Source organism: Beta vulgaris, chromosome 8 (genome assembly GCF_026745355.1).
Source record: "Beta vulgaris subsp. vulgaris cultivar EL10 chromosome 8, EL10.2, whole genome shotgun sequence".
NCBI classification, from domain to species: domain Eukaryota; kingdom Viridiplantae; phylum Streptophyta; class Magnoliopsida; order Caryophyllales; family Amaranthaceae; genus Beta; species Beta vulgaris.
Window position 1 is genome coordinate 20893683 of NC_079209.1, and position 18826 is coordinate 20912508.

The 18826-nt window shown below is 32.6% G+C and overlaps 1 protein-coding gene and 1 long non-coding RNA gene across 3 annotated transcripts; both read left to right on the forward strand.

Moving 5' to 3' along the window:
- The first annotated feature begins 401 nt into the window (after positions 1-401).
- LOC125492332 (uncharacterized) lies at positions 402-5665 on the forward strand. The gene is made up of 3 exons (XR_008967367.1): positions 402-508; positions 624-1338; positions 5054-5665. It is a non-coding gene; the product is annotated as an uncharacterized LOC125492332 (long non-coding RNA).
- An 884-nt stretch (positions 5666-6549) lies between these two features.
- Positions 6550-11591, forward strand: LOC125492605 (uncharacterized). 2 transcript variants are annotated; one of them, XM_057391249.1, is made up of 4 exons: positions 6550-6696; positions 6811-6990; positions 7432-7523; positions 11247-11591. In XM_057391249.1, exons 1-4 carry the CDS (start codon positions 6681-6683, stop codon positions 11301-11303), a joined length of 345 nt encoding a protein of 114 aa, XP_057247232.1. In that variant the 5' UTR covers positions 6550-6680; the 3' UTR covers positions 11304-11591. The 2 variants fall into 2 exon arrangements, with proteins under 2 accessions (XP_057247232.1, XP_057247233.1); XM_057391250.1 differs by having other exon boundaries at positions 6817-6990.
- Positions 11592-18826: the final 7235 nt, after the last annotated feature.

The window sequence follows — 18826 nt, forward strand, 5'->3', positions numbered from 1 at the left end:
GTTTATATAGGAAGAATAAACCTTTCATTGACTAGGGAGGTTAATCACATAACCCCCATCTTAATCACATTGACTAGAGAGGTTAATCACATAACCCCCATTTTAATCACTCATCAAAGGTCTTTAATCTACTGATTAAAGGACCTTAAAAGTCATTAAAATGATCAACAAAGCATCACAACGGATATAAAACCGTCGAGGCAATTTTTCGCTTTCCAAGGCAGAAGACGCGTCGCGACTCGCGACGGTTGTCGCGACTCGCGGCCAGTCTTCTGTCTCCCTTGGTTTATCAATGCGTTTTGTCACTTGATGCACTCTAGCCTTTTGCATACTAGACCTCCTCCTCTTCAAGTACATACCTTTATGAGTTTCAAACCCATTACCCTATAAATGTTCCAACAAATTTTACTCTTTGTTGCTGAATCAAAGTTGTAGATCACTTCGAGCTAATGAATTTGGGCACAAAAATCACTTGATTTGGAGTTCAGAGCTATGAGTTATGGTCTTTGTAAGTTTGGTGTTCCTATCCTCATTTCTCTCTCCTCTGTTTTTATTCCGACAATCTGTTTCCTCAATTATATATAACATGCAATCCAATTTTGCTCTTTGTTTCTGAATCAAAGTTGTAGATCACTTCGAGCTAATGAATTTGAGAACAAAAATCGCTCAATTTGGAGTTCGGAGCTATGAGTTACGCCTTAAACAAGTTCAGCACTATTGTTGTATCTTGTGTTGCGCTGCTGCCGTGATTGGCTTGCTTGCCTTGTTGCTGTCATTATTTTGGTATTCCTTTACATGTGAAGGTATAAGCTAATTTTTCTTAATCCCTCATCTCCTTTATTCCAATTCAAGTGTGGTGCAATTGGATTTTATATTCTGATTTTAGAAATAAACTTGGTTCTCAATTTTGTTATTAATTAGCAAATATAATTATGATAAGAATTGTTAAACTTAAAGATTGAATATTTTATCTTTCTTATTGGATTGAAGCTTCTAATATGAAGTAAGCCTCTTAAGTAAGTTTATAAAAACTGATTTAATAAATTATGTCGTTTGATAATACTCTTTGAAATCAGAATGATGTTAATTAGAGATGGAATTGATGTTGTGAGTTGGATTAGTAGAATGGGTTGTATATAAGAGTTGTGGTGGTTAGTTCATGGAAGAGCTTAGAAAGTATGAGTAATTCAATTTGTTTATCTAAATTGTTGTGAGGATGGTTAATGATTGTTGTTATTGTTTTGAGGTCGATGTTGGAGTATGTATATGGAGATAATTTATGAAGTTCGAGCTATAGTTGGTTATCCAGAATGTCGAATTATTGGGAATCGTGTAAAGGTACACACATGTCATTCCACTTTTCAAATATATTATTGATATTTCGATTGATCATATAAACTATATAAGTTGATCTTGATATGTTTTCATAAGTTAAACTTATGTTGTATTAAAAATGTGATTTGTGTACTATATGGTTTCTGAAATACATGTTTATGAGTTTTAAGACAAAGGTAGAACTAAATCGCATGTTAAGTTCTATTGGCTATAAGTTATGTTGTTTTGAGACTCAATAGTATAAATTTGTATGATGAACCATGTTTTGTGATATGAATAAGGCATGTACATTTGGTTCTAAATGAGAGTTTCACTATATTTTCAATAGTTATAAGTTTGATTCTATGAGTTCAGTGAGTTATATATTAGGGGAATGGATAAGGTTATGAAGCTCAATTATGATTTCAGAAAAGAGTTCGTTTATATATGGTTATAAATGTATAAACTTTATAAGAACATAATACCTGTAAGTTGTTGAGAACCTCGGTATCACATCTTGGTAACATTAATTCTTGTTCAAGTTTCGTGTATGAATTTTTATGGAATCAATTATGATGCTTGATTACCCATTTCGAAATACATGCATTAGAGGTTGGAAGATATGGGTTTGGAGTTGTGGTTGTAATTTCAGAGTACGCTATAACATGAGTTTTGGAGGACTATTATTCGAGTACGGAAATATACATGTAGTAAACTATGAACTAAAATAGTATGAACTATTATTATAAGGAGAATAAGTTCAGATTAAAAAGGTTACATTATGTCATAGAAGGATAGCAACAAGGACTATTTGAGGAATTTGAAAAGTTATGTCAAAGTAGTTGTGGGACAAATTAGTAGATCGAAGAATTATATTTGAGAATGTTAGTTATTATTTGAAAAGTGGAGTTGGGTGATTGTGTAAGTTTTGGAGTGCCAACGTCAATTAATGGGTCAGTTGTCGATATAAAAATTATATGGTTCTTAAAGATCAGACGGCTATAAAAGTATATATTGGGAGGTATATATATATATAGGGAATGAGAAACACTCAAAGTTGTAACATAGAGTTAAATAAATGAGTTTTGTAATAGTGATATCGATATAAAAGGGCTGGAGTGATGGTTTTGGGAAGTATCAGACACTAAATTTGAGTTATCTTGACTAAGTCGAGGGAAGGTGATAACTGAGTTTGGAAAACTTCTATTATGGGTATCAATGAGGAGTGCAAAAGAGCTTAGGAGTCTTATTTTCTAATTGGATAAGTAAAAATAGGAAATGGGAAGGTGGAAGAGTATAAAATGTTATGTATAAAAGTCAAGTTAGATATCTAATTATTTGGAAGTGAATTTTGGAAGTTCAACATTAATCTAAGGGTTAATAGAGTGGTTACAATAGCTTTGTGAGTACAAGAGATGTTATAACCAAAATAAGTATTTGAGACGAAATATTAAATATTGAGGAGTAAGATCTGAAATGTGAAGGTCATAGAGAAATAAGGGATCAAGATATGGGTGGTGGTTTAAAAGAATATGAAATAGAGAAGTGTAACTTACAATATTTAAGTTATGAAAGGTCATATCTGGAATTGGATTAAGTAAGAAAGTTTAATGGTATAATTTTCTAGTAAGATAAGTAAGATTATGTAAATGGATATTGGGAAAGAAAAATATAAATCTAGATAATAGAGAGCATGGTAATTAAAGTTATATAATGACAATACTAAGCGTATGGTGTTAAGGCTAATATGAGCTTTCAGTACAAATACATGGGGACGTATGGTTGTTGAATTATAAATTTGAGAAGGATGAGGACAACGAGTGGAGTATTAGGACATATGGAGTGAGATATTTTGACTTGCCATAGTAATTGTAGGTGATTTATGATACTGTAATAAGATTATATTCTGGCAATGAAAGTTTATGTATTAGGAATAACAAAACCTTTAAGGGGAAAATTCATATCACGAGAATTTTGGAATGCTATAATTTAGATGCTATAAGTTAAAGATCGAAGTCCAAATACAAAGAGAAACTATTATGATGAAGGGAATTGCCAAGACATGTTAGAGGATACCTTATAGTCTACAAGTAAAACATTACAGGTTAATCGCACGAGCTTAGAATTGGGTCTCCATAATAGTTATCTTATAAGTCTTTGAGAAACATATTTTACATTTTGATTATGTTATGGGTTCGACTGCGGAGAGACATTTGATTTCGAATACGTTTTATGTATATTACATCCTTTAAAAGAATATTTGAGGTAAGTGAGGTTATTTGAGATTCGAGTTTGTGTTATAATAAGATTATTGAGGTTCAGGTATTTTGGATATGTTAGTTACATTTCAACTTTGTTTTGTTTTATATTAATTTACGGACGAGAGTTTAAGTCGTTGATACACTGTGGAATTGAGTATGCGATACAAATTAAGAACAAGAGTATAAGTTTTGAAAGATATAAGTTTGTGTTATTGAGAAATTAGCATTATGATTTAGTTATTGTTTTATGGGGAAAAGTAAACAACATTTATGGAGCGAGATGCTCAATATGTGTTATTGAGCGGGTATTGTTCCTTTGAGTAGTCATGATCCAAAAGTTATTGAGGTTAAGTTTTGGAAATTCCTAATTCGAAGTACCGAGCAGGAAGTCATGTTCATTTTAAGTTCTGTATTTTTGCTGTAATTATTTTGACAAAAGTTCCAAATGTTCTTGTTAACTCAACCATTTTGGTAAAGTTTAAATGAGCACACTAAGTGTCTATACGACTTTTACAAGCAGTAAAGAATTGATTATTTCCTTATATCTTTACACGTAACTAATATGTGAAATTGTTGACGTAAAATAAAGATTTCAAAACAAGATCCAAGTCTTGCAATGATTAGCAACACCATAGTAGTGGTGATTATTTTTCCTCTTCATGGATAAATATGTGTTCTTTGAAACACGTGTGGTATTGAAAAATTGTGCATTTAAACTATTTATGTAAATAAACTATTGATACAAGTGGGTAAAGGCCGATACCAAATAAGGTACGGTATGAACAACAACCTTGGAGGATGGGTGATCTCCTTTCGAACCCTCGCTGGGTGGGTGAAGTCCAGCAGATAATAAAAATGGGACATGTCCTGGTTAAGGCATGCAAGCATAAATATTTAAACAGTGGGGTGACGACCTCCATTAGCTTAGAGACAGTCGGCTCCTTGTGTAAGGAGCCCCTCTCTATTCGTGTTCGCTTTACCCAATGAAATTAAATGCTATCGACCCAAAGGGTTTTTGAATGATCTAAGTGGTGATCTTCATGATAAAAATTCTTACTTTAATACGATTGTGCAAGGATAGTAATCCTGAAATTTTTAAACAAGTACCTTACTTGTGAAGCATACTGAATTCTAGCATGAATTGTATACGAATGGTCTTAAGCCACCAAAATGAGGTTTGGGGATGAGCTTATGTATTTCAACTGTTGTTGAACATTGTCCTTATGGCAAGGAACTTATTATCAGTAGTATATGTATGAGTACTCTTTATTGGACTTTCTAGTTAAGGGTTGCTGGAGTCGTGATAGAAACATTTCTAACTATTTGATTTTAAGTATTTTTGAAGTCTGGGATTGTTCCACTTGATGAGTAATAAACCGCACAACTATATTTTAAGCAACTAAAATGAATTTCTGGTTGGACAGTGTGTGTACTCAGTTTTCTGATTTTGTTCTTCGAACCTGTCCTGGTGGGGGCAGAGTTCATTGTTAGTGATTTGCAGGGTTGATGTCGAGGTCGTGGAATATGATTATTGATCAAGAAGAAGAGTTTTATGCTATGAAATGGTGGGCTGAGGTTAAAGTTAGATGTTTTGTTTCAAAGTATTCGTAATCTGTTATTTGGTTTTCAAGTTGTTATATTGTGGGCCCCTGACCCACAGATCCAGGATCGTTTTTATAGGTTTTGTTTCCGCTGTAAATAAATGCAAATTCGAGGTTTGTTAAGTGTTGATTGTGTTTTGTGTATCTTAACTGTGATTAGTTAGCAGCTCGGAAGTGCGGGCTGTTACAGGTGTGAATAAATGTAAATTCGAGGTTTGTTAAGTGTTGATTATGTTTTGTGTATCTTAATTGTGATTAGTTAGCAGCTCGAAAGTGCGGGCTGTTACAGGTGGTATCAGAGCATGGTTGTTTTAGAGTTGTCCTGATCTTCATATCATGGCATACGAGTTAAGAAAGATATTTGGGATTGTTCGAAATTGCTTAGGGTTATTGGTTGGTTAAGAGTTGAGGAATAGAGATTGAGATGTTGAAGGTTCAATATTGAGATTGAAAATTTGTAAAAGTGAAAAGTTTTGTTGGAGTTTAGCTTTGAGTGGCTATTTGAGAAAGATCGAATTATATTGAGATTTTTGATTCAAAATGAGTAATTATATTTTGCAGAATCAATTGTTTTTTCGAGGTGTTGGAGTTCAATATGAGTTGATTTGATTGATTTTCGTTAAATATGTTTTATGTGATCTTTTTGTTTGAAATGATCTAAAGTTTTACGTTTTCGAATTTCAAGGACGAAATTATTTTAAGGGTGGTAGAGTGTAATAGCCGATATTTTAAGCAGGTTTAATAACGACTTTATAAATGAGATTTGATAAGTATAATAGCTGATATTTTCAGACACGTTTTAGTCAAAGTTAGCGATGTTCATATTAGTAAAGAAATTACTTTGAGAATTATTCTTATCGTCTAAATTAAGTTCCAAGCACAAATAAGTTAGTATGGATTTTATATAAAGAGACATTGTGTTAAGGATTTTAAGCTTTGAAATAAAGAGAAACCCATTTTTAATTACAAATTTTGTCTCCTCACTCATGCTACCTACTCTAGATGCTAGAACATCTCTTTCCTTTTCATAACTTCTCAATCAAGTGCCAAAGTGTATTTTTCCCATAGATCAATTATTCTCTTCAAGATTTCAGTTTAATGACCCAAGTGGTTAAGAATTGGGAGAAACCTTAAAACCAAAATAAAACCCAAACAATAATTTTCTCTCTCCTCTGATTTTATACCCGTACTGTGCATGCTCAATTTCTGCATTTTGGAGTTGGAATTTGACCAAACTTATTTAATCAAAGTTGTAGATCTCGAAAAGTTATTGAACTTAGACCCAAAAATCACTTGATTTGGAGTTTGGAACTATGAGTTATGGTCTTTGCAAATTTGGTGTTGCTACCTCCATTTTCTCTCCTCTTGTTTTATTTCGACAATCTGTTCCCCAATTATCTACAACATGCAATCCAATTTTGCTCTTTGTTGCTGAATCAAAGTTGTAGATCATTCGAGCTAATGAATTTGGGCACAAAAATCACTTGATTTGGAGTTCAGAGCTATGAGTTATGGTCTTTGTAAGTTTGGTGTTCCTATCTTCATTTCTCTCTCCTCTGTTTTTATTCCGACAATCTGTTTCCTCAATTATTATAACATGCAATCCAATTTTGCTCTTTGTTTCTGAATCAAAGTTGTAGATCACTTCGAGCTAATGAATTTGAGCACAAAAATCGCTCAATTTGGAGTTCGGAGCTATGAGTTACGCCTTAAACAAGTTCAGCACTACTGCTGTATCTTATGTTGCGCTGCTGCCGTGATTGGCTTGCTTGCCTTGTTGCTGTCATTATTTTGGTATTCCTTTACATATGAAGGTATAAGCTAATTTTTCTTAATCCCTCATCTCCTTTATTCCAATTCAAGTGTGGTGCAATTGGATTTTATATTCTGATTTTAGAAATAAACTTGGTTCTCAATTTTGTTATTAATAGCAAATATAATTATGATAAGAATTGTTAAACTTAAAGTTGAATATTTTATCTTTCTTATTGGATTGAAGCTTCTAATATGAAGTAAGCCTCTTAAGTAAGTTTATAAAAACTGATTTTATAAATTATGTCGTTTGATAATACTCTTTGAAATCAGAATGATGTTAATTAGAGATGGAATTGATGTTGTGAGTTGGATTAGTAGAATGGGTTGTATATAAGAGTTGTGGTGGTTAGTTCATGGAAGAGCTTAGAAAGTATGAGTAATTCAATTTGTTTATCTAAATTGTTGTGAGGATGGTTAATGATTGTTGTTATTGTTTTGAGGTCGATGTTGGAGTATGTATATGGAGATAATTTATGAAGTTCGAGCTATAGTTGGTTATCCAGAATGTCGAATTATTGGGAATCGTGTAAAGGTACACACATGTCCTTCCACTTTTCAAATATATTATTGATATTTCGATTGATCATATAAACTATATAAGTTGATCTTGATATGTTTTCATAAGTTAAACTTATGTTGTATTAAAAATGTGATTTGTGTACTATATGGTTTCTGAAATACATGTTTATGAGTTTTAAGACAAAGGTAGAACTAAATCGCATGTTAAGTTCTATTGGCTATAAGTTATGTTGTTTTGAGACTCAATAGTATAAATTTGTTTGATGAACCATGTTTTGTGATATGAATAAGGCATGTACATTTGGTTCTAAATGAGAGTTTCACTATATTTTCAATAGTTATAAGTTTGATTCTATGAGTTCAGTGAGTTATATATTAGGGGAATGGATAAGGTTATGAAGCTCAATTATGATTTCAGAAAAGAGTTCGTTTATATATGGTTATAAATGTATAAACTTTATAAGAACATAATACCTGTAAGTTGTTGAGAACCTCGGTATCACATCTTGGTAACATTAATTCTTGTTCAAGTTTCGTGTATGAATTTTTAAGAAATCAATTATGATGCTTGATTACCCATTTCGAAATACATGCATTAGAGGTTGGAAGATATGGGTTTGGAGTTGTGGTTGTAATTTCAGAGTACGCTATAACATGAGTTTTGGAGGACTATTATTGAGTACGGAAATATACATGTAGTAAACTATGAACTAGAATAGTATGAACTATTATTATAAGGAGAATAAGTTCAGATTAAAAAGGTTACATTATGTCATAGAAGGATAGCAACAAGGACTATTTGAGGAATTTGAGTTTTGTAATATTGGAAAGTTATGTCAAAGTAGTTGTGGGACAAATTAGTAGATCGAAGAATTATATTTGAGAATGTTAGTTATTATTTGAAAAGTGGAGTTGGGTGATTGTGTAAGTTTTGGAGTGCCAACGTCAATTAATGGGTCAGTTGTCGATATAAAAATTATATGGTTCTTAAAGATCAGACGACTATAAAAGTATAATATTGGAAGGTATATATATATAGGGAATGAGAAACACTCAAAGTTGTAACATAGAGTTAAATAAATGAGTTTTGTAATAGTGATATCGATATAAAAGGGCTGGAGTGATGGTTTTGGGAAGTATCAGACACTAAATTTGAGTTATGTTGACTAAGTCGAGGGAAGGTGATAACTGAGTTTGGAAAACTTCTATTATGGGTATCAATGAGGAGTGCAAAAGAGCTTAGGAGTCTTATTTTCTAATTGGAAAGTAAAAATAGGAAATGGGAAGGTGGGAAGAGTATAAAATGTTATGTATAAAAGTCAAGTTAGATATCTAATTATTTGGAAGTGAATTTTGGAAGTTCAACATTAATCTAAGGGTTAATAGAGTGGTTACAATAGCTTTGTGAGTCCAAGAGATGTTATAACCAAAATAAGTATTTGAGACGAAATATTAAATATTGAGGAGTAAGATCTGAAATGTGAAGGTCATATTAGAGAAATAAGGGATCAAGATATGGGTGGTGGTTTAAAAGAATATGAAATAGAGAAGTGTAACTTACAATATTTAAGTTATGAAAGGTCATATCTGGAATTGGATTAAGTAAGAAAGTTTAAAGGTATAATTTTCTAGTAAGATAAGTAAGATTATGTAAATGGATATTGGGAAAGAAAAATATAAATCTAGATAATAGAGAGCATGGTAATTAAAGTTATATAATGACAATACTAAGCGTATGGTGTTAAGGCTAATATGAGCTTTCAGTACAAATACATGGGGACGTATGGTTGTTGAATTATAAATTTGAGAAGGATGAGGACAACGAGTGGAGTATTGGAATATGGAGTGAGATATTTTGACTTGCCATAGTAATTGTAGGTGATTTATGATACTGTAATAAGATTATATTCTGGCAATGAAAGTTCATGTATTGGGAATAAGAAAACCTTTAAGGGGAAAATTCATATCACGAGAATTTTGGAATGCTATAATTTAGATGCTATAAGTTAAAGATCGAAGTCCAAATACAAAGAGAAACTATTATGATGAAGGGAATTGCCAAGACATGTTAGAGGATACCTTATAGTCTACAAGTAAAACATTACAGGTTAATCGCACGAGCTTAGAATTGGGTCTCCATAATAGTTATCTTATAAGTCTTTGAGAAACATATTTTACATTTTGATTATGTTATGGGTTCGACTGCGGAGAGACATTTGATTTCGAATACGTTTTATGTATATTACTTCCTTTAAAAGAATATTTGAGGTAAGTGAGGTTATTTGAGATTCGAGTTTGTGTTATAATAAGATTATTGAGGTTCAGGTATTTTGGATATGTTAGTTACATTTCAACTTTGTTTTGTTTTTATTAATTTACGGACGGAGTTTAAGTCGTTGATACACTGTGGAATTGAGTATGCGATACAAATTAAGAACAAGAGTATAAGTTTTGAAAGATATAAGTTTGTGTTATTGAGAAATTAGCATTATGATTTAGTTATTGTTTTATGGGGAAAAGTAAACAACATTTATGGAGCGAGATGCTCAATATGTGTTATTGAGCGGGTATTGTTCCTTTGAGTAGTCATGATCCAAAAGTTATTGAGGTTAAGTTTTGGAAATTCCTAATTCGAAGTACCGAGCAGGAAGTCATGTTCATTTTAAGTTCTGTATTTTTGCTGTAATTATTTTGACAAAAGTTCCAAATGTTCTTGTTAACTCAACCATTTTGGTAAAGTTTAAATGAGCACACTAAGTGCCTACGACTTTTACAAGCAGTAAAGAATTGATTATTTCCTTATATCTTTACACGTAACTAATATGTGAAATTGTTGACGTAAAATAAAGATTTCAAACAAGATCCAAGTCTTGCAATGATTAGCAACACCATAGTAGTGGTGATTATTTTTCCTCTTCATGGATAAATATGTGTTCTTTGAAACACGTGTGGTATTGAAAAATTGTGCATTTAAACTATTTATGTAAATAAACTATGGATACAAGTGGGTAAAGGCCGATACCAAATAAGGTACGGTATGAACAACAACCCTTGGAGGATGGGTGATCTCCTTTCGAACCCTCGCTGGGTGGGTGAAGTCCAGCAGATAATAAAAATGGGACATGTCCTGGTTAAGGCATGCAAGCATAAATATTTAAACAGTGGGGTGACGACCTCCATTAGCTTAGAGACAGTCGGCTCCTTGTGTAAGGAGCCCCTCTCTATTCGTGTTCGCTTTACCCAATGAAATTAAATGCTATCGACCCAAAGGGTTTTTGAATGATCTAAGTGGTGATCTTCATGATAAAAATTCTTACTTTAATACGATTGTGCAAGGATAGTAATCCTGAAATTTTTAAACAAGTACCTTACTTGTGAAGCATACTGAATTCTAGCATGAATTGTATACGAATGGTCTTAAGCCACCAAAATGAGGTTTGGGATGAGCTTATGTATTTCAACTGTTGTTGAACATTGTCCTTATGGCAAGGAACTTATTATCTGTAGTATATGTATGAGTACTCTTTATTGGACTTTCTAGTTAAGGGTTGCTGGAGTCGTGATAGAAACATTTCTAACTATTTGATTTTAAAGTATTTTTGAAGTCTGGGATTGTTCCACTTGATGAGTAATAAACCGCACAACTATATTTAAGCAACTAAAATGAATTTCTGGTTGGACAGTGTGTGTACTCAGTTTTCTGATTTTGTTCTCGAACCTGTCCTGGTGGGGGCAGAGTTCATTGTTAGTGATTTGCAGGGTTGATGTCGAGGTCGTGGAATATGATTATTGATCAAGAAGAAGAGTTTTATGCTATGAAATGGTGGGCTGAGGTTAAAGTTAGATGTTTTGTTTCAAAGTATTCGTAATCTGTTATTTGATTTTCAAGTTGTTATATTGTGGGCCCCTATCCCACAGATCCAGGATCGTTTTTATAGGTTTTGTTTCCGCTGTAAATAAATGCAAATTCGAGGTTTGTTAAGTGTTGATTGTGTTTTGTGTATCTTAACTGTGATTAGTTAGCAGCTCGGAAGTGCGGGCTGTTACAGGTGTGAATAAATGTAAATTCGAGGTTTGTTAAGTGTTGATTATGTTTTGTGTATCTTAATTGTGATTAGTTAGCAGCTCGAAAGTGCGGGCTGTTACAGGTGGTATCAGAGCATGGTTGTTTTAGAGTTGTCCTGATCTTCATATCATGGCATACAGTTAAGAAAGATATTTGGGATTGTTCGAAATTGCTTAGGGTTATTGGTTGGTTAAGAGTTGAGGAATAGAGATTGAGATGTTGAAGGTTCAATATTGAGATTGAAAATTTGTAAAAGTGAAAAGTTTTGTTGGAGTTTAGCTTTGAGTGGCTATTTGAGAAAGATCGAATTATATTGAGATTTTTGATTCAAAATGAGTAATTATATTTTGCAGAATCAATTTTTTCGAGGTGTTGGAGTTCAATATGAGTTGATTTGATTGATTTTCGTTAAATATGTTTTATGTGATCTTTTTGTTTGAAATGATCTAAAGTTTTACTTTTCGAATTTCAAGGACGAAATATTTTAAGGGTGGTAGAGTGTAATAGCCATATTTTAAGCAGGTTTAATAACGACTTTATAAATGAGATTTGATAAGTATAATAGCGATATTTTCAGACACGTTTTAGTCAAAGTTAGCTATGTTCATATTAGTAAAGAAATTACTTTGAGAATTATTTTTATCGTCTAAAGTAAGTTCCAAGCACAAATAAGTTAGTATGGATTTTATATAAATAGAGACATTGTGTTAAGATTTTAAGCTTTGAAATAAAGAGAAACCCATTTTTAATTACAATTATTCTCCTCACTCATGTACCTACTCTAGATGCTAGAACATCTCTCTTTCTTTCATAACTTCTCAATCAAGTGCCAAAGTGTATTTTTCCATAGATCAATTATTCTCTTCAAGATTTCAGTTTAATACCCAAGTGGTTAAGAATTGGGAGAAACCTTAAAACCAAAATAAAACCCCAAACAATAATTTTCTCTCTCCTCTGATTTTATACCCGTACTGTGCATGCTCAATTTCTGCTTTTGAGTTGGAATTTCCAAATTATTGAATCAAAGTTGTAGATCTCGAAAAGTTATTGAACTTAGACCCAAAAATCACTTGATTTGGAGTTCGGAGCTATGAGTTATGGTCTTTGCAAATTTGGTGTTGCTACCTCCATTTCTCTCTCCTCTGTTTTATTCCGACAATCTGTTTCCCCAATTATCTACAACATGCAATCCAATTTTGCTCTTTGTTGCTGAATCAAAGTTGTAGATCACTTCGAGCTAATGAATTTGGGCACAAAAATCACTTGATTTGGAGTTCAGAGCTATGAGTTATGGTCTTTGTAAGTTTGGTGTTCCTATCTTCATTTCTCTCTCCTCTTTTTATTCCGACAATCTGTTTCCTCAATTATCTATAACATGCAATCCAATTTTGCTCTTTGTTTCTGAATCAAAGTTGTAGATCACTTCGAGCTAATGAATTTGAGCACAAAAATCGCTCAATTTGGAGTTCGGAGCTATGAGTTACGCCTTACACAAGTTCAGCACTACTGTTGTATCTTGTGTTGCGCTGCTGCCGTGATTGGCTTGCTTGCCTTGTTGCTGTCATTATTTTGGTATTCCTTTACATATGAAGGTATAAGCTAATTTTTCTTAATCCCTCATCTCCTTTATTCCAATTCAAGTGTGGTGCAATTGGATTTTATATTCTGATTTTAGAAATAAACTTGGTTCTCAATTTTGTTATTGATTAGCAAATATATTATGATAAGAATTGTTAAACTTAAAGATTGAATATTTTATCTTTCTTATTGGATTGAAGCTTCTAATATGAAGTAAGCCTCTTAAGTAAGTTTATAAAAACTGATTTTATAAATTATGTCGTTTGATAATACTCTTTGAAATCAGAATGATGTTAATTAGAGATGGAATTGATGTTGTGAGTTGGATTAGTAGAATGGGTTGTATATAAGAGTTGTGGTGGTTAGTTCATGGAAGAGCTTAGAAAGTATGAGTAATTCAATTTGTTTATCTAAATTGTTGTGAGGATGGTTAATGATTGTTGTTATTGTTTTGAGGTCTTGTTGGAGTATGTATATGGAGATAATTATGAAGTTCGAGCTATAGTTGGTTATCCAGAATGTCAATTATTGGGAATCGTGTAAAGGTACACACATGTCCTTCCACTTTTCAAATATATTATTGATATTTCGATTGATCATATAAACTATATAAGTTGATCTTGATATGTTTTCATAAGTTAAACTTATGTTGTATTAAAAATGTGATTTGTGTACTATATGGTTTCTGAAATACATGTTTATGAGTTTTAAGACAAAGGTAGAACTAAATCGCATGTTAAGTTCTATTGGCTATAAGTTATGTTGTTTTGAGACTCAATAGTATAAATTTGTTTGATGAACCATGTTTTGTGATATGAATAAGGCATGTACATTTGGTTCTAAATGAGAGTTTCACTATATTTTCAATAGTTATAAGTTTGATTCTATGAGTTCAGTGAGTTATATATTAGGGGAATGGATAAAAAGAGTTCGTTTATATATGGTTATAAATGTATAAACTTTATAAGAACATAATACCTGTAAGTTGTTGAGAACCTCGGTATCACATCTTGGTAACATTAATTCTTGTTCAAGTTTCGTGTATGAATTTTTAAGAAATCAATTATGATGTTTGATTACCCATTTCGAAATACATGCATTAGAGGTTGGAAGATATGGGTTTGGAGTTGTGGTTGTAATTTCAGAGTACGCTATAACATGAGTTTTGGAGGACTATTATTGAGTACGGAAATATACATGTAGTAAACTATGAACTAGAATAGTATGAACTATTATTATAAGGAGAATAAGTTCAGATTAAAAAGGTTACATTATGTCATAGAAGGATAGCAACAAGGACTATTTGAGGAATTTGGGTTTTGTAATATTGGAAAGTTATGTCAAAGTAGTTGTGGGACAAATTAGTAGATCGAAGAATTATGTTTGAGAATTAGTTATTATTTGAAAAGTGGAGTTGGGTGATTGTGTAAGTTTTGGAGTGCCAACGTCAATTAATGGGTCAGTTGTCGATATAAAAATTATATGGTTCTTAAAGATCAGACGACTATAAAAGTATATATTGGAAGGTATATATATATATAGGGAATGAGAAACACTCAAAGTTGTAACATAGAGTTAAATAAATGAGTTTTGTAATAGTGATATCGATATAAAAGGGCTGGAGTGATGGTTTTGGGAAGTATCAGACACTAAATTTGAGTTATGTTGACTAAGTCGAGGGAAGGTGAAAACTGAGTTTTTGAAAACTTCTATTATGGGTATCAATGAGGAGTGCAAAAGAGCTTAGGAGTCTTATTTTCTAATTGGAGAAGTAAAAATAGGAAATGGGAAGGTGGGAAGAGTATAAAATGTTATGTATAAAAGTCAAGTTAGATATCAAATTATTTGGAAGTTCAACATTAATCTAAGGGTTAATAGAGTGGTTACAATAGCTTTGTGAGTCCAAGAGATGTTATAACCAAAATAAGTATTTGAGACGAAATATTAAATATTGAGGAGTAAGATCTGAAATGTGAAGGTCATATTAGAGAAATAAAGGATCAAGATATGGGTGGTGGTTTAAAAGAATATGAAATAGAGAAGTGTAACTTACAGTATTTAAGTTATGAAAGGTCATATCTGGAATTGGATTAAGTAAGAAAGTTTAAAGGTATAATTTTCTAGTAAGATAAGTAAGATTATGTAAATGGATATTGGGAAAGAAAAATATAAATCTAGATAATAGAGAGCATGGTAATTAAAGTTATATAATGACAATACTAAGCGTATGGTGTTAAGGCTAATATGAGCTTTCAGTACAAATACATGGGGACGTATGGTTGTGAATTATAAATTTAAGAAGGATGAGGACAACGAGTTGAGTATTGGAAAAGGAGTGAGATATTTTGACTTGCCATAGTAATTGTGGTGATTTATGATAATGTAATAAGGTTATATTCTGGCAATGAAAGTTCATGTATTGGGAATAAGAAAACCTTTAAGGGGAAAATTCATATCATGAGAATTTTGGAATGTATAGTTTAGATGCTATAAGTTAAAGAGGAAGTCCAGTACAAAGAGAAACTATTATGATGAAGGGAATTGCCAAACATGTTGAGGATACCTTATAGTCTACAAGTAAAAATTACAGGTTAATCGCACGAGCTTAGAATTGGGTCTCATAATAGTTAATTCTTATAGTCTTTGAGAAACATATTTTACATTTTGATTATGTTATGGGTTCGACTGCGGAGAGACATTTGATTTGAATACGTTTTATGTATATTACTTCCTTAAAGAATATTTGAGGTAAGTGAGTTATTTGAGATTCGAGTTTGTGTTTAATAAGATTATTGAGGTTCAGGTATTTTGGATAGTTATTACATTTCAACTTTGTTTTGTTTTATATTAATTTACGGACGAGAGTTTAAGTCGTTGATACACTGTGGAATTGAGTATGCGATACGAATTAAGAACAAGAGTATAAGTTTTGAAAGATATAAGTTTGTGTTATTGAGAAATAGCATTATGATTTAGCGATTGTTTTATGGGGAAAGTAAACAACATTTATGGAGCGAGATGCTCAATATGTGTTATGGAGCGGGTATTGTTCCTTTGAGTAGTCATGATCCAAAAGTTATTGAGGTTAAGTTTTGGAAATTCCTAATTGAAGTACCGAGCAGGAAGTTATGTTCATTTTAAGTTCAGTATTTTTGCTGTAATTATTTTGACAAAAGTTCCAAATGTTCTTGTTAACTCAACCCTTTTGGTAAAGTTTAAATGAGCACACTAAGTGCCTATACGACTTTTACAAGCAGTAAAGAATTGATTATTTCCTTATATTTTTACACGTAACTAATATGTGAAATTGTTGACGTAAAACAAAGATTTCAAAAGAAGATCCAAGTCTTGCAATGATTAGCAACACCATAGTAGTGGTGATTATTTTTCCTCTTCATGGATAAATATGTGTTCTTTGAAACACGTGTGGTATTGAAAATGTGCATTTAAACTATTTATGTAAATAAACTATGGATACAAGTGGGTAAAGGCCGATACCAAATAAGGTACGGTATGAACAACAACCCTTGGAGGATGGGTGATCTCCTTTCGAACCCTCGCTGGGTGGGTGAAGTCCAGCAGATAATAAAAATGGGACATGTCCTGGTTAAGGCTTGCAAGCATAAATATTTAAACGGTGGGGTGACGACCTCCATTAGCTTAGAGACAGTCGGCTCCTTGTGTAAGGAGCCCCTCTCTATTCGTGTTCGCTTTACCCAATGAAATTAAATGCTATCGACCCAAAGGGTTTTTGAATGATCTAAGTGGTGATCTTCATGATAAAAATTCTTACTTTAATACGATTGTGCAAGGATAGTAATCCTGAAATTTTTAAACAAGTACCTTACTTGTGAAGCATACTGAATTCTAGCATGAATTGTATACGAATGGTCTTAAGCCACCAAAATGAGGTTTTGGGATGAGCTTATGTATTTCAACTGTTGTTGAACATTGTCCTTATGGCAAGGAACTTATTATCTGTAGTATATGTATGAGTACTCTTTATTGACTTTCTAGTTAAGGGTTGCTGGAGTCGTGATAGAAACATTTCTAACTATTTGATTTTAAGTATTTTTGAAGTCTGGGATTGTTCCACTTGATGAGTAATAAACCGCACAACTATATTTTAAGCCACTAAAATGAATTTCTGGTTGGACAGTGTGGTACTCGTTTTTTTGATTTTGTTCTTCGAACCTGTCCTGGTGGGGGCAGGGTTCATTGTTAGTGTTTGCAGGGTTGATGTCGAGGTCGTGGAATATGATTATTGATCAAGAAGAAGAGTTTTATGTTATGAAATGGTGGCTGAGGTTAAAGTTAGATGTTTTGTTTCAAAGTATTCGTAATCTGTTATTTGATTTTCAAGTTGTTATATTGTGGGCCCCTGACCCACAGATCCAGGATCGTTTTTATAGGTTTGTTTCCGCTGTAAATAAATGCAAATTCGAGTTTGTTAAGTGTTGATTTGTTTTATGTATCTTAAGTTGATTAGTTAGCAGCTCGAAGTGCGGGCTGTTACAGGTGTGAATAAATGTAAATTCGAGGTTTGTTAAGTGTTGATTATGTTTTGTGTATCTTAATTGTGATTAGTTAGCAGCTCGGAAGTGCGGGCTGTTACAACCATTTTGAAAATAGAGTTAGTGATAATTACCCTTTAATTATCACCTAAAATGCCACACATATAGCTTGTACAACTACGAGTTGTGGTCGGTCCAATTCACAAATAATTCTAATTGTCACCAACTTGTTTGACCCAATAGGATTAGCTCAATTTACCAGTAATTAGATTATTTAGTTACATATCATAATTGGTCTCTAGCAAGACATTAAAATCACATAGATTAAACTGATTAATTTCTAATAAATAAGTTGAACACCATTAGGTCATTTCCAACAGTTCAAAGTCTAGTCTCTGCTATCATCACCAAAGCCCACTCATGGAATCCAGTCTGTTTGCATAGTTCAATCTAGTCTAGTCCATGTTTGCATTTGCATATAGCTAGACCCGTGTCTTTACACTTATGCATGTGAGCCTCACCAAAGTACTATCAAGGGAGTAAAGCACCCCACACCCAAATAAAGCATGAAAGAAAAAAGGGCTCTTTACTCGTATCAAGTAGTTCATCCATCTATCTACACCAATAAAAGAAATATAGGCATAAGTAAAAAAGGGTAAACAAGTAAAGATATAAAATCATAAACAAAAGCAACAGGGGGTCTTGGCTTCAGAGATACAAATTTGTGGAATATAATTGCAATAGGAAAATTAGCTTGGTCAGTGGCTCAAAAGAAGGATAACCTTTGGGTTAATGGGTGAGTGAGATTTATGTAAAGAATCAGCCCCGGGATACCTATGTTTCTCCAAGTACAGCTAGTTGGGCATGGAAATACATCTCTAATGCAAAAAATGAACTTAGTGCAAGATTAAATGGAGATCGCTGGATGAGAGATGCTAATTTCAGCATTAGCAAACACTACTTGAAGCTCATAAGAAATGGGGAAAGAATGCAATGGAGTAGGAGTGTCTGGAATAGGTACTCTCAACCTAAGTACAGAATTATCCAATGGCTAGCAATGCAAAACAGGCTTAAAACTAAAGCAAGGCTGATGCAAATGCATATTAGCCAGGATGATATTTGTGTAGTTTGTGGAACTATGATAGAAAGTTTAGAGCA